Raw genomic sequence first — 15,821 nt, forward strand, 5'->3', positions numbered from 1 at the left:
GATCCGGTTTGTGGAAACCTTGCCCAGTCCCAGGGGGAGTTCCAGCACCTCCAGACCGCTTCCCTCCCAACCTTCTCATCTCCCAGAACGCCCACCCCTCCAAGAACGACTTCCTCTCCTCCCTCCCCCCAGAAACCAGGAGAAACCCAAAGACAGGTGACTCCGTGATTATCAATCACGCCCGTGGCGCGCGTCCACTCGGCAACCCTCTCCAGCTCCCCCACATCTCACATCGGTCCTCATTTGCAAGACTTGCAGCTGTGGCTGAATGTATATATATATATATATATAGTCTCGATGATTTGCAGTGAAGCATAATTTACACGTTCTCTTGCTTCCCAGGGAAATCATTTCCCCAAGACTAAGAATAAAGCAGACCAGCCACCTAGAGCAACAAAGCACCCCAACCGGCCCCCGATAAGCCCCTGGGAATCAAACCAGAGCTGCACTTGAGTTTAGCACCCTCTAGAGCAACGCTGCTGGGCAGAGGGGAACGTGAGCGTTTGGCGGCACAAAACACTGGGCTTTTCCAACGGAGTCCCACAGAACCCCGGAGGGCTTCCTGGAGGAGTCGCCCAAAGAGGAAGGGGAGTGATGGAGTCCACTGAGGGGGTATATGGCCAGAACAGTAGCCCTGGCATACAGACCTCCAGGAGCCAGCACCAGTGAACCCAGGTCTGGGAAACAGACTTTCAGACAAGGTCTGGCTCCCCTGCCTCCCATTCACGCTCGAGCATAGCTGTCTTGTCGGGCCACAGTCCGGGCCCAGGGCAAAGGACTCGGGCCACAGCAGCCTCTCCAGGCCCGCCGGAGTGCCTGGCCATGCTTTGGTCAAGCCCCATATCTGACACCTCCCCGCGGGCTGGGCTCCCCACCCACCAAATACACACGGAATGAGGAAGCAACCTGGCTCTGTTCTCATTCTGGCGACTTTCTCCTGGGCGAGGGCGAGGAGGTCCATCTGCAATTCCGAACTTTACCAGGATCTCTGCTGCCACCCCCACCACTGGGTTCCTTGGGGCCACACACAGACCAGGTCTCCTAGCCTCCTCTCTGCCTGAGCACCCGCAAACCCCAGCTCACCATCGCTCTGATCCCAAACTCCCAATCAGCACGCATTCATCATCAGGCCAGAGTGCCAAGCGGATACCGCTATATTTTTTTTGTCCTAAAGACCAAAGATCGCCCCCTCTTTTCAAAGCAGGGGGTCAGACACAGGAAGACTCTGCCCTCTCTCTCCCCTGGGTGGGCTGCTACAAGCCCAGAGGGAAGCCTTTTCCTCTGTTCCCCAGAGACCAAGGATGAGCACAAAGTCCCAAAAGGGCCACCTTGAAGGGTCAGATTCTAGGCCCAGGGCAGACGGGAACTGGGCACAGCAGTTTCCCACCACAGCGGTCATCTTCTGCCTCTTCAAGGAACGCCCAACAGTGCTCAAACCTTGCAGCTGGCTAGCCGAAAGAAGGAATCCATGTCCCCTCTGCCATGTCACAAAACACATCGACTTTAAACATATCCAGAGGAGGGCACTTACCCGTACTCTGGGAAGGAACCCGCCCAGTCGGGGCGAGGTCTCAGGGGGCCTGTTAATGCAATCTTCCATGTTTACAGACTGGTTAATCTGGCACATGCTCCAGGATGAGACTCCCCTTAATTACGACCCTGTAGGTATGAGTCCAATCCTGGTCACATCCATGGAAGGTTTACCATACCCGGGGAGGGTCCTCATGGGAGGGGATTTAGAAGACATTTCAAAATAAGAATTTTTGTTTAAGTCTGTGACCTAAATACACACCATGACAAAGCTGAAGATCCTTCCCTACAAGGGTCACGATTCCTCAGGAAAGCACAGCTTTGGTGATGCTAGGCCTAGCAAAAAGGGACTTGGAGGAGCTAAGAGATAAACTCAGCCGTGGGCGCCTGGGTGGCTCAGACAGTTAAGGGTCTGCCTTCGGCTCAGGTCACGATCCCAGGGTCCTGGGATCGAGCCCTGCAACGGGCTCCCTGCTCAGCGGAGAGTCTGCTTCTCCCTCTCCCTCTCTCAAATAAATAAATTAAAAAAAAAAAATGGGGGGAGGGGGCCTGGGTGGCTCAGATGGTTAGGCGTCTGCCTTCGGCTCGGGTCATGGTCCCGGGGTCCTGGGATCGAGCCCTGCATCCGGCTCCTTGCTCAGCGGGGAGCCTGCTTCTCCCTCTCCCACTCCCCCTGCTTGTGTTCCCTCTCTCGCTGTGTCTCTCTCTGTCAAATAAATAAATAAAATCTTTAAGAAAAAATTTAAAAAAAATAAAATAAATTATTTTAATAAAATGAGTTAAGTGACAGTGACCAAAAGCCAGAAAGACAAGGTCACAGCCAGAAAGACAAGGTCACCACCAGAAATGTGACCAAGAGGTTCCTTTCACTAAGAAAAAGCAAATAGTAATGACCAGCACTCTGGGTGATGGATGGGAAGCGAGAAACAGTGGCAGCCACCAGAGCATACGGAGTCTGGACACCACGCCACCTGTGTAGCATTTACGCCAAAGGAGATGGTTCTAACTTGCAACGATGCTCATAACCCCATTTCAAAGATAGGGAAACTGAGGTCCAAGGTCAGGTAATCAAGGCGCCCAAACCCAGGTCTGTTCAGCCCTGAACAGCGTGACACCGGATTGCCTCCCAACATACTACTAACTGAGGGGGCACTCCTAGTCTGGGATTCTAGGAGCGCCCCAAGAATCAAATCAGCCTGGAGGGAGGTTAATTTCCTCAACACCTGTTTCCTCTCTCCAGCAGGAAATAATAAAAGTTTGTTGCCCTTCATATACAAGGTGACAATCCTACTTCATGTACTCGGGAGTTACTTGCTCCCACCGTAGGGAGGCTGCCGGCCTGCACGAGGACACAGCAAAAAAGGAAGCAAGGTTGCATCCCAGAATTAAGTGGTAGCATTCCGCCATGGGAAGAAAAGTTTAAAAACACCGCCAAGGCCAGTCCTGAGTGACCTTGTAAACAAAGCTAAGGCCTATTATATCGTAAAGGCAATGAGAAACCTACAAAAGCTCTTGCATTCGCCTTTCCCACATTGCAAGAAGGGCCTCTTGGGGGGCAGGGGGTTGTGCGTCCGGCGGCCAGAGACCCATCAGACCCAGGCAAGAAGCAATTCCCACTAATTAGCCCAGCCTCAGCAGCATCAACCATCAGGAGGTGGTTTTCAAATCAACTCCAAATGGCCCTCGGCTACAGGCTTACTTGCTTGCACGCGTAGGACCTGTGTCCTGAAACTCCCCCCCTTCCGAAAAAAGGGCTCGACAGACTTGCTACTCAAAGCGTGTGCCCAAGACTAGCAGCAGCAGCCTCCCCTGCGGGCCTGTGACTAAGGCAGAACCTCAGGCTCCATCCTAGGCCTTCTGAAAGCGAATCTGCATTTAATAAGATGCCAGGGGCCCGCGGCCCAAAGGCCTTGACCACAGTACTTCCTTCAACCAGTCTTGCACTATGACCTCCGGGGGGCCCACGGGAAAAGGCTTCTCCCACCCGGCTACGGCCCCAGGAGGAGCCCCAGGTAACAGGCGGCATTCAACTTGGCATGATGCCCAGAGGTCATGGGATGTCAACTCCATTTACAGAGTGTATACGAGGTGCCAGGGCTCCCCCAGGCTCTCCTGGACCCCCACAGGAGCCCCCCCACAAGATTGAAAAAGCTCCTGCGGCTTGCCTGGGGGTCTCACAGGCAGCAAGGGCTGAGCCAGGACTTGAACCCAGGGCTGCCGCACTCTTGCCCGGCATTCTGCAGGGCCCCCATGGTGAGGGGGGTGCCCTGCGCTCCTACCCCAGGCCCTGGAACGTGATCTGGGAGGTCCACCTGGGGGGTAGCTGCAGGGCACACATTCCAGCCCACAAACCAAACCGCACCAGGCATCCAGCACCCCCTGGGAACGGATACACTGCTTCAAGACCGGGAGGCCACACCCCTGCGAGATGTCACTCACCACAGTGTTCCCCAGCCTTTCCTCCTCCGTAGCCAGCTCCTGGCCCTGGTCCCAGCAGAGCGTTCCCAGGCGCCCCCTCCACCGTGTGATGGAGGGACCCCTCTGGGCAAACAGGAACGCTGGCTACCACCCTCCCCATCACACCTTTTTACCACCTCCCTCTCTGTCCTCAGATTACATAGACTCAAAGAGCGGGTCTCCTTCCCAAGCCTGTGTTCTTTCTAGTACCCCGGGGCAGCCTACAATCCACTAAAAGAAGAAAACTTTTACAAAGGTAAACAAAATCCAATCTAATTCCAGGATTTCATCACCACTTACAGGCAAACTTAAAGACCCCTTAGGTGACCCAAATGCTTTGCGACTCGGGACACCGGGGTGGCTCAGTCGGTTGAGCATCTACCTTCGGCTCAGGTCGTGATCTCAGGGTCCTGGGATCGAGCCCTGTGTGTCAGGGAGTCTGCTTCTCCCTCTCCCTCCCCTGCTTGTGTGCTCTCTCTCTCAAATAAATAAACTCTTTAAAAAAAAAAAATGCTTTGCTACTCACATTGTGGCCCACAACACCAAAACCACCATCATCACTTGGGAGCTAGTTAGAAAATGCTAGCTTTGGAGGCCTGACCCCAGACCTACTGAATCAGAAATGACGTCGTACAGGTAGGTTCTAAGCATGTGCTGACATCAGAAGACAAGCTCTAGGTACTCAGACCCTCCTTTATAATATGAAAATACGAGGAGGCTCCTGGCTGGCTCAGTCAGTGGAACACGCACGACTCTTGATCTCGGGGCTGTGAGTTCGAGCCCCACGCTGGCTGTCAAAATGGCTTAAAAAAATAAAAATCTCTAAAAATAAATAAATACGTGAAAATATGAGACTGGAGTATCAGATTAGCGGGATCCCATGTTGAGTGTGTCCTTGGTGATCAACAACGCAACTTAGTTTTATTTTTCACTCTGAGCACAACAAAGGCTTACAGCTATTTATCAAAAACAAATTTATTTTTTCTTTTGCTAAATGAGAACAGTAGACTCAAACTTCCTCTTTCTATTTCTAAATTACATTAAGAATCAAAAACAAATGGGCTCAGTGACATTCCTCCCTGAGCCGCTGCTAAAATAAGGATCCTCTGTCATGATGAAATTAGGACAAGGGCTCGTTGCTGTAGAGTTTTTAAAATATCATCTCTAAAGAGTTTTTACAACCTAATTAGTTTTTTGTTGCTGTTGTTGACTAATCCTGGAGTTCTCTGTGCATTTGACAAGCGAACGAGAAGGGAGGAGGGATTAAGGCATGGGAGACAGACCCATGGATGCGAAACACCCAGAAGGGTTTTCATTCCAACAGAACAAGTGGGAGGCTTAACTCTCTTAGGTCACCTGTCAGAGTCACCCTGCAGGGGAGAGCACATCCCTAAGGTCTCCCCAAAGAGGACCCACTAACCTCAGCTCCCTGGCTCGGCTGTAGCTCACGGAGCCCTGTGGACAGCTGACACATAGTAGGTGCTCAAATATAAATGTTTAGGTTTTGGTGAACCAGAAACTGTGACAGATGTATTGACCACAAAGAAAAAAGAAATCATAGGAAGTCTGGGGGTCGGGAAATGATTGCATTTGTCCAAAACGCATAGGTATAAAGTATCTATTCCTGTGCCCAGCAGAGTGCTAGATGGCAGGATAGCTCGGAAAAGGCGACAGCAGCTTTGCAAGAACAGTAAGAGTTCATCCTGGCTCTGAGGAGCTAGGGCAACCTGATAAGGTCTGCAATGTGATGAAGACCCTGCGTCTGTGGGAGCTTGTCAGATACGCAGCACCTCGGGCCCCCTCGCAGGCCTACGGAGCCAGGATCTGCAACCAACAAGACCCAGGGAATGCATTTTGAGAACCTTGCTCTAGAAGCACTGGATTCAGTCTTGAGGAATACAAAAAAGACTGAGCCTGAGACAGTGTAGAAACTAGGACATCCTCCCCAAATGAGAGCATGTCCACATATATTCAGCTTGCTCCTTTCCTCCTGAGCACGTGGCAGGATGGCGACCTACCACATTAGGTGTGCTTTGGTCAATGAAGTATGAGCACAAGTATCATATGTCGCTTCTGGGCAGAAGCTTTAGGGACCAGATGCTGTTTGACATGATCACCAGCAAGATTCCAGACAGTGGTGGCTCCTTCATCCTGGATCCTGGGGCGGGCCTCATGGCCCCAAACCAACTTGCAACAGACGTGCAGCCTAGGAAAGAAGCAAACCTAGGTTGTCTGACTCACCAAGAGCAGTGGGTTGTTTGTCACAGAAGCATATCCTAACCCATCCTGACTGATACAGCACATAGCCCACGATGCCCACATTTTTCTCAGAACACTTCTGCGACTCCCCATTGAGAAATGCTCAGATGCATCCCTACCAGTGGGTAGGACTTCTCAAAAACCCCGAACAGCATCACCTAATTCAACGACCCTCTTTGCTCTTCAGACTTCACTCTGCCAATTCCCTTATTTTCTCCTTTCCAGATTGCCTTGTATATTTATGCTTTCATCTTATTGTGCTGTATGCTTTTTGGTAAGCTGCTTTAAATCCTCTTTGCAACAAGGTGATAGACAGACAGTCACACATACAGATATACCAGACTTGGCTCCAAATGAATTTTGGCTGTTTCCAAAAAAAAAAAAAAAAGAAAGAAAAGAAAAGAAATCAAAACCACCCCTCCTCCCCCAAAAGACAAAGATTTGCTATCACTGAGAATATTTAAAAGAACGTGGCCCCGAGCCAGCAAGTATTCCTTCAACCTGTTCTCACCACGAAAGGATACTTACAGAATGCATGGTACACACAGTCCCTGCTTTTAAAAAGCAATTCACTCCTGGACACACCATCTCTTTTTGCCTTGTCATAAGGCGAGATATGAAGTATGCTAACTCCACGAATCATTTAGCATCATTGACCAAATTCTTTATTTTTTTAAATCCAGCTTCAACATAGTTATTGAGCCCCTTCTGCCTATCTGACATCGTGCGAAGCCAAGTGAGCCTTATTTTAACCAGTTCGTCCTGGTTGGAAATGTTGTGGCCAAATTATGCTCGAGTATTAGAAACGGTGCTGCCGCGGGATTCCTGGCACCCACAGCTTGCCTATCAGATGCTTCCTGAGCCCAAATTTCTAGAAATGGAAGTGCTAGACCAGAGGGCATGAATATTGTAAAGGCTTTTAAAGTATATTGCCCAATTACCCTCCAGGGAGGGACGCCTGGGTGGCTCAGTCGGTTGGGCATCTGCCTTCGGCTCAGGTCATGATCCTGGGGTCCGGGGATTGAGTCCCACATCAGGCTCCTTGTTCAGCGGGGAGCCTGCTTCTCCCTCTGCCTGCCGCTCTCCCTTCTTGTGCTCTCTCCCTCTGACAAATAAATAAATAAAATCTTTAAACAAAAAAAAAAAACAACACACCCTCCAGGGAGCCTAGGACAATTTTCCTATACCATTCCTTGCCAATGCTCATTCTTTTTTAATTTTGACAGTTTTCATTAAAGCAAGTATCTTTTTAAAAATGTGCCACTCTTCGGGGCACCTGGGTGGTCCAGCTGGAAGAGCATGCAACTCTTGATCGCGGGATCATGAGTTTGAGCCCCATATTGAGTATGGACTCCCATTCTTTGATTACTAGGGAGACTGAATACGCTGATGACTTTGCCTATCATTTATTATCAAGTGGCCACCCAAAGTCTTTGCCCATTCTCATATGGATGCGATCCTTTGTTTTTGTTTTCTTAATTTATAAGAGCACGTTCTGCATTAAGGATATTAACTTTTTCCTGATTTGTATTTGCCTTTGCCTCTTGTTTTTAAGGAAGAGGTCTCTGGTGGCAGAATGGACGGATGATTCACAGATAAGGAGAAGACAGCAGGAAAATGGTATCACCACCAACCTGCAAGAGGGGAGCCCCCCCCACCAAGTCATCCCACCAGGAAGTGCTTTTGACTCGACCTGCACAATATATTCCAGATCCACCCACTTCTCACCATCTCCACTGCCACCTTCCTGCCACGGCCAGTCTCCACACCACAGCCCAGATGAGCTTTCCGAAACGAATCAGAGCGTGCCCTCCCCTGCCATCAAACCACGGGCTTTCTACGGCACTTGGAGAACTCTCCACCAACTACGAAAAAGAAGGGATATATAATTATGCAATGTGCCGCAACACATCTCTACGAGGGCAATCATGTTGCCATATAGAAATGAATCAGATTAGCATGTTGAACGCCTTAACCTTACACAAGGTCATATGTCAAATGGGCTCTATTTTTAAAAACCTTTAGAAGCTTGAAGTCAGCCAGGGTGGGAGTGTTGATACCCCAGAAATGCAAACCTAGGGGAAAGGGCAAGAAATCCCAAATTATTTCACAGTACATTTCTTCTACTGTGCAGAATGTTATAGACTCTTATAGAAAAATAAAGTTTTATGTATAAATATATGTATATCTAGTAAGGAGGGCGGTGGGTACAAGAATAAATATCCAGATATCCTGCCTCTCTGTCACATCTCCACCTCTCTTGCCCCTGCTCACTGCTTTCTAGAATATTCTGGTTCCTGCAAATACATCACACATATACTCCCCTGGAGGGTTATTTGCATTCATGGTACCCTCTGCCTCAAATCACTTCTCCCCAGATACTCACATGGCTCTGCATCATCCAGATCTCTGCTCAGGTATCACCTCCTCAGAGAAGCTTCCGTGACGGTCTTATCAAACCCCCTCCTGCACCCCACACCCCACTCCACCACAGTCCCCTGTTTTATTGGCCCCAGAGTACTTAAAAATTATTTTTTCTAATGTACCCTCTCCCCAGCTAAGGGTAAGCTTCTCTTCCGTGTCTGTCACTATCTCCCCCTCAGCACTTAACCAAAGAGCTCATAGCCCATCCTAGACACTCAGGGTTTGTTGAATGAATGAGTGATCGACTTCTGAACTTCTAAACTACATATAGCCCCCATAAGCTAAGGATGCCTTTTACATCTTTAAAGGGTTGAAAACAAAGCCAAAGAAGAACACCGCTAGGGCCCAGGAAAACTGTAACAAAGTCAAATCTCGGTATCTATAAATAAAGTTTTATTGGAACTCAACACACCCATTGGTTCTCAGATCATCTATGGCGGCTTCACACTCCAACGGCAGAGCTGAGTAGCTGTGACAGAGCCCATATGGGGCACTTTCATGGCTTCTCACTGCCTCTGGCACTCGGCAAATCCCAGCAACGCAGCTCTAACTCCACTTTGCCTCTTGGCCCACAAAACCGAAAATGTTTCCTAGCCCTTGACGGAAAAAGGACGCCAGCGCAAGTGAAGAAGGAGAAGTCTCTGAGAAATGTTTCTAAGGGAGAGCAGACAAGCCTCGCTAACTGAACGAACCGAAGAGAAGGTTAGGGGCACCTGGGAGGCTCAGTCGGTGAAGCGTCTGCCTTCAGCTCAGGTCTTGATCTCAGGGTCCTGGGTTCGAGTCCCGTATCAGGCTCCCTGCTCTGTGGGGAGCCTGCTTCTCCCTCTCCCTCTGTAGCTCCCCTTGCTTGTTCTCTCTCTCTCTGTCAAATAAATAAATAAAATCTAAAAAAAAAATACTTTTTTTTATCAGATGGTAGGCAGGGGAGACACAAAGCATGCAGGGAGGAGGCAGTTCGTCCTCAGGAACCCACAAAAACCCCTCACAAGTCCATACCCCTGTTGCACTTAGCCCCTCCACGCGGTCACCGCGTGCTCTGATCCCAGCAAAGCACAAGCCAGACGCCCCGCCGGCCACCGTTTCTACTTCCCTCCACAGGTGTCAACACCACCCCGCAAGTCTCACCACTGCAGGAAAAGAGGAATATACTAATTTTGCAATTAAGTACAAGGCAGGGGGGTGCGGATCAATCCTGGCATTCTGTTAGAAATCCTGTCGTAAGCTGCCTCGCCACCACGAGTAATCAGGGAGCCAACTGCTGAGAACCACGTCCCCCGAAGCAGCCGCACAGGGGTACAGGGCTTCCTGGTCTACCAACCCTCTCCTTCCTCGGGGGCAAGTGGGGCCCCGGCACCTGTGCTCTCCGATGAGGTCAATCAGACCGTCGGATGAAAGCTGAATTTTTTCCCAGGCTGGGAGAGCCCAGGAAGGTCAGCATCTCATTCACGTTTGTAGGTGGTAATGGGCAGCAGGGATTCACGTGGTGGTGAACACATGTCAGGGATTCCTGCCGACTTGTTGCTAAGGGAACTTTTGTGAAGATGCCCTGAATCCACAGAATCCGTAAGCCCTGCCCGCCGCTTTGAAGTCCTGGGGGGTGGCCACTTGACCAGAGACGGGCACAGCAGCCGAGAGGGGGAGGCTCTCCCGAGTGGAGGCGGGCAGAAGGGTGAGCTGAAGGCAGATTTTCAAACAGCAGGAGCTGTTGGGGACCGCAGCCCCCAAATCAAAGGGCACAATGACTTAGTGGCGATGGCAGAAAGCCTGTTGGGTCCCTTGGGTCACGGTCACATCCTCTGGGCACCCCCAGCCCTCCCTCATCACGGCTTTGTGAACAGAGCTGAAAACTGCCTTAAAAAAAAATCCTGCTGTGAGGGACAAGGTCACACCACCTTAGATAATTCTCAAGTTCCAGAACTGAAAGGTCCGGGATTAAAATCAATTTGGGCAACATAGCAAACAGCTACTAGGTGTCAGGCAGCTCGGATACACTGTGTCTATTAATCACCAGCACCAAAGTGCCCCCCCCCACCCACCCAAAAAGGCTGGCCTGCCATGCCAATGGCCCAGTGGACAGACCCAGGCTTTAGGGACAGGAAAATCTGGTTTCAAATTCGGCTGCAACATTGATCAGGTGGCCTTTATGAAGAAATCCCTGGCATCTTAAGAAAAGAGAGAGAGAACCTCCTCTGAGGATGGCAAAGGAGAATTTTCTAGCAGAACAAGAGCCAAGTCCCCTGCACTTTACCTCCCTCTGGGGGCTCTCTCTCTCTCTCTCTCTCTCTCTCTCTCTCTCTCTCTCTCTCGTCAGTCTGGGGTAGCACTGTTTCCTCTCTAATGGATCGCTGTGCCAGATGTGTTCTCCCTGCCCTTCTGCAAAAGGGCCCGCAATGCACCTGTATCCACACCTGTATCCACACCTGTAGGCACCTCCCTCCCACACAGAATCCCGACTGGTCTTGTGACTCACTTTGCCAATAAAATGGGCCAGAAGGGATGTGCCGATTCTGAGCCCAAGCCTTAAGGAGGCCTGGCAATTTGCACTTTGCGTTCCTGGAAGCCAGCCACTGTGGAAAGTCTCGAACTCCCTGCTAAAGAGGAAGGCCATGTGGAAGGGCCCTGGAGGATAAGACGCCATGCAGAGAGAAAGGCCCCCTTGGAAGAACACCAAGGCACCAGACATGGGAGTGAAGACACCATTTTGGAGTTCCAGGCCAGCTCTGCCTCGGGGACCCCAGCCCCCTCCACCATCTGACTGCAAATGCATGACAGCCGCCGAGACAGACCCACAGAAGAACCACCCAGCAGAGCCCCGTCGACCCACAGCGACGTGTGAGGTAATAGTAAATGGGTGTTTTGCAACATGAAGTCTTGGGGTGGCCCGTTCCACAGGAATAGATGAACCATCGTTCCTCAATTATCCACAGCCCAGCCCAGCTCCCCAGCTCCGCAACTCTCTCTCACAGCCACACCTTGAAGGTTCTGGCAGCACATCACATGACCCCAAAATGGGAGAACAGAAGGTGGAGAGAAGGAGACCGTGTTCAAGGGTGACCCCCTGCAGCCTCTTGGTTCTGCTGGCAAACAGGGTCCCACTGTTAGCACCTCTGAGCTCTACACCCCACAGCCAGATGGTGGCTCCTAAGAACAGCACCTCAGTCAAGGAAAGCTCTGTAGTGTTTGCATTCCAATCCTATTTACCCCCAGAATTATTATTTCCCAAAAGTTCCGGGGCGTTTCTGCGGATGCAGTATCTTCCAGGTCCCGAATTTCTTTTCTCCATTCAAGGTTAAGAGCAGGTCACCGGACCTGCCCAGCCATGGGGTTCCCTCCTCCTGGTGCTGCTCTCCTCCTCTGGGAAGCTCCACCATCCCCTGAGGAGCCCAGACCCTTGCAGCCAGCCCTTGGCCTCACCAGGGTCCCACCCCCCTTCTCCCCCTTGGGCTCACAGTTTCCGGGAGGCCGTTTTCTGGAAGCCAAAGATATGCTGTACCCTTCTACCATCTCCTTGGAGGACTGACCCAAGAGATTCCCCCCCGCCCCGGGGTAGCCAGAACCAGAATCTCCCCAAGCCGGTCCCTCCCTGGGGGTTGGCTGGCCTCCAAGGCAGATCCCTCAACCCTGTCAAGAGTTAGCTCCCAGCTCCTCTCCTTGAGGTACGCTTCTGGCAAAGCCAAGGCCTCTCAGTTCCCCTTTCTTCACACGAACAAAAAGAAATCCTCGGGGAGTGTCCATTTTGCATACCCTGCTCTCGACCGGTAGTACCCTTCCGCCAAGATGGGGCTTCTGGGTATCACTCTTTCCACCAAGGAGCCAAAGGTCCGCAGCACCCAGCTGTGCCCCCCACCATCGCACTCCTCCCCCAGGAGGCTGGTGCCGTCCATTCTGTCGGGACCTGTCTCCCCAACTGCTCCCCTGGCCTTCTGATCTCCACGCCCCCAGCAGGCTCAGGGCCAGGCACCTGCTGGCCAACAAACCATGAGCTTGTCCACATCCAGGCCCCTTGCTCAGCCTCCTGGGTGCTGCACCAACTTCCAGCCTTGATGAACACCCGGCCGCTGCTTCTCCAAACTCCCGATTTCATAAACTGGCCAGCCCACCACCCGCGACTCCCTTGGGAGCTCTGCATTGTCGCCTGACCCAGTCTGGCTTTGAGGACTCACCCCATTCCAAGGGACTCCACCCACCTATTTTCTGGCCCTCAGCCTGCGGGTCCAGCCTGCTCACCGACGAGGTTCCCAGACACAGAGGGCCTGATCTCCGATCTCCCGATCCTGCCTCTGAAAAGTCCCAGGGCTCAGGCCCAGGCCGGCCTCCACCCTCGGGAAAGCCAGCAGCCTCCCTGTGAAAGCAACCTTCAGGGTCAGCAGGAGAGATGCTGCAGGTGGGAAGGAGCAGGGCTTTCAACGTGGCCCCCGTGTGCAGCCTCCCCTTAGGGATGCTGTCACCAGCTCGCTGACCTGGAGGGCCGCACCGGCCCTTCCCCACAAAGATCCAGACCTTTCCCTCACTTGCCTTTTAGCACTTGAGCCCACGTTGCCGTATTTAAAACAGATGCAGTCACAGAGGGTAACGTGCAGCCATCTGAGCCGCTGAGCCAATATGCAAGCATTACCCCTGGGGCACATGCCTTCAGTTCTCATGCCTGCCTGAGAAACGGGGATGGTGCCTTCCCCTTCACAGAGCTGTCAGGGGACGCGGCGCCTAGTAGGTGCTCAAGAAATGGAAGACCCTCCCAGTGGTAGGGCTCCCACAGATGGGCCCTTCGGGAGCACGTCACCTTTGGGAGTTGGTCTGAAAGCCCCTTACTAAGCACCAAAGATTTCCTAAGCTTGTACGCGCCACAGGCCGGTGACTGATCTACCCAAGACTGTCCCAGAGGATCACTCTGCTTGTTGTCTCCTGGGTCTGGTTCACCCTCGCTTTCCCAGAGGAAAAAGCAGAGCCGGTCCGCTCTTGCGAACACAGCCTAGAACCCACCAGCCTCGCCCCCGCCCAAAACACAGCTGGCTGCGTCCAGCCAGGGATGCTCCTCACCGGACAGACATCCAACTGCCAAATTTCCACATCAGGATTTCCTGGAAAAAGTGTGGCCACCAGAGACTCTGCAACAGGAGTCTCTCCCAGGGCTCCTGAGCCAGGGACGCTGCAGGTCTTCCTAAGAAGCGATACACTTGCTTTCTTGCACATCTGAATCCCGGGAAAGGAACCTGGGAAGCTGAGGGACACACCTGAGCCCGTCCGACACTCGCGTGTTTCTCAAAACACAGAACCACGAGGGTTCTGGAACCTACTCTTCTGCCAGGCCACGAAATCTTTTGCAGCCTAAATTTTGCTCGAATGCTACTAACCCATTTAGGGGGGATTTTGTACCTCTTGGAGGCCAGGCTCTCATTCCGGTACTACTTCCAAAGGATATTTCTCTGCAAACTCACCCATAATCACTCAGCCCCATCCATCCATCATTTTTTTTCTTTCTTTTTTTTTTTCCTTTGAGTCCCACCCAGCAATTTCTCTCGAAACTTGCTACTCTGTTCTTTGTGAAGTAGGTCAGGGGTCAAATTATAAATAAATTCAGCCTCGGTGATTTGGGAGGTGTTTCTGCAGAATGTTTGATATATATTTAACACAATTGCGGGTAAACCGCCCATTGAAGTCTGTACAACGATCCTGGGGTTGGGCAGTTTTTTGCGAAAGGGGATGTCCTACGAGGTCACTCCTTCGCCCTCCCCCGCCCCCACCGGACTTTTGAAACTTCGGAGCCCACTCCGGCTGTGACCATGAGCTCAGCGATTAGAGGACAGGGAGGCCTCCCAACTGTCACCCAGACAATAAACAGCCAGCCGATTTGGCTCAGCAGGTCCTGCGCAGTCCTGGGGGCAGGCCAGAACCCCAGGAACAGGCCACTCTCAGGCTCTGGACCTTAGCCTGGGGAAGCTGGAGCAGGGGAGGGGCGCTGCGGCACCCCTGGATCCGGCGGGCGTCTCGGGCTGGTGGCCAGCCAGACTCAGCTGACCAGCAAGTGGGCGGCTCCGAGGCGGCCAGGCAGCCTGACCCGGGGCAGCACGACCGTCCACCGGGTCGGCAGGCTCCGGGCTCCGGGGCCAGATCGATGCCACTTTTTTTTCCGACCCCGATCCTCGGCGCGTCTTCCCTAGACCGCCGGACTCCGCAGCCCTCGGCCGGCCCCTGCCACCGCCTGAAGCGCGCCCACCCGCCCGCCCGCGGGCTCCAGAACTCACACAGGCAACAAGTTCTCGTTCCTCGGGGCGGCCACGATGTGCTCGGGAGGCCCGGCACGGGGCGGGGGGGGGGGGGGACGCGCGCTCCGGGGGCGATCCCCGCGCTGCCCAGCCCGGAGGGGCGCCCGCTGCCTCCGCCGCCCGCAGGGTCGGGCGCGCAGCGGCTGTCCCCCGCCGTCCCCGCGGCGCCCCTCGGACAGGGGCGGCTCCGGCATCCCCGGTGCGGGCAACAGGTACGCGGGCGCGCCGAGCAGCGCGGCCCCGGGTCTCCCGGCCCTCGCCCCTTACCTCCAGCAACTGCACGTAGCTCGCCGGGAACCAGCCGCGGAGCCCGTCGTCCTTCTCGCCTTCCCACCAGCCGCCGTCCGGGACCTGCAGCAGCGTGATCAGCTCGCCCGCGGCGAAGCGCAGCCCCTGGCCGTGCCGCTCCCCGGAGAACGGGTACAGGGTCCGGCAGCGGGCGCCGGACATGGCCTTGGCGCCCGGGCTCACAGTGCAGCCTGCATCCCTGCCGAGCCCCGCGGGCTGGGCAGCGGCTCCGCGGGGTCCCAGGCGCCCGGCGCTCCGGGCTCCCGCGCTCTGGGCGCGCGCCGTCTCGGGGGTGCGCGGGGGGTCCCCGGCCAGGCGGGGGACGCGCGCTCCGCGCGGGGCAGCGAAGACTCGCAGGCTTCGCGGAGCAAGCGGCGACGCCCCCGGGCCGGGCAGCTCGCAGATCCAGCTCTGGGGGGGGGGGGGGGGGGGGGGGGGGGGGGGGGGGGGCGGGGCCCGGGGGGAGGAGACCCAGGCGCCGCGGGCTCCGGAGACAACTTCCCGGGGACGCGAAGCGCGGGCTGCGGCCGCGAGGGCCGGCCGGAGCCGGGGCCGCCCGGGCGCGCGGAAATGCGCAGCTCCCGGGGGAGGCGGGATCCC

The 15,821-nt window shown here is 53.9% G+C and overlaps 1 protein-coding gene across 3 annotated transcripts in view; it reads right to left on the reverse strand.

Annotated features, from left to right (window-relative positions):
• GAS7 (growth arrest specific 7) overlaps positions 1 to 15,537 on the reverse strand; it is a 198,210-nt gene extending 182,673 nt beyond the window's left edge. The window contains exon 1 of one of the 3 annotated variants that reach the window (XM_027625377.2): positions 15,201 to 15,537. In XM_027625377.2, the coding sequence (XP_027481178.2) occupies positions 15,201 to 15,383 (183 nt within the window). In that variant the 5' untranslated portion in view covers positions 15,384 to 15,537. The remainder of the gene's footprint in view (positions 1 to 15,200) is intronic. The other 2 variants (XM_027625376.2, XM_027625378.2) reach the window with 2 other exon arrangements.
• Between the last annotated feature and the right edge of the window lie 284 nt (positions 15,538 to 15,821).

This window comes from Zalophus californianus, chromosome 16 (genome assembly GCF_009762305.2).
Source record: "Zalophus californianus isolate mZalCal1 chromosome 16, mZalCal1.pri.v2, whole genome shotgun sequence".
Classification (NCBI taxonomy): Eukaryota; Metazoa; Chordata; class Mammalia; order Carnivora; family Otariidae; genus Zalophus; species Zalophus californianus.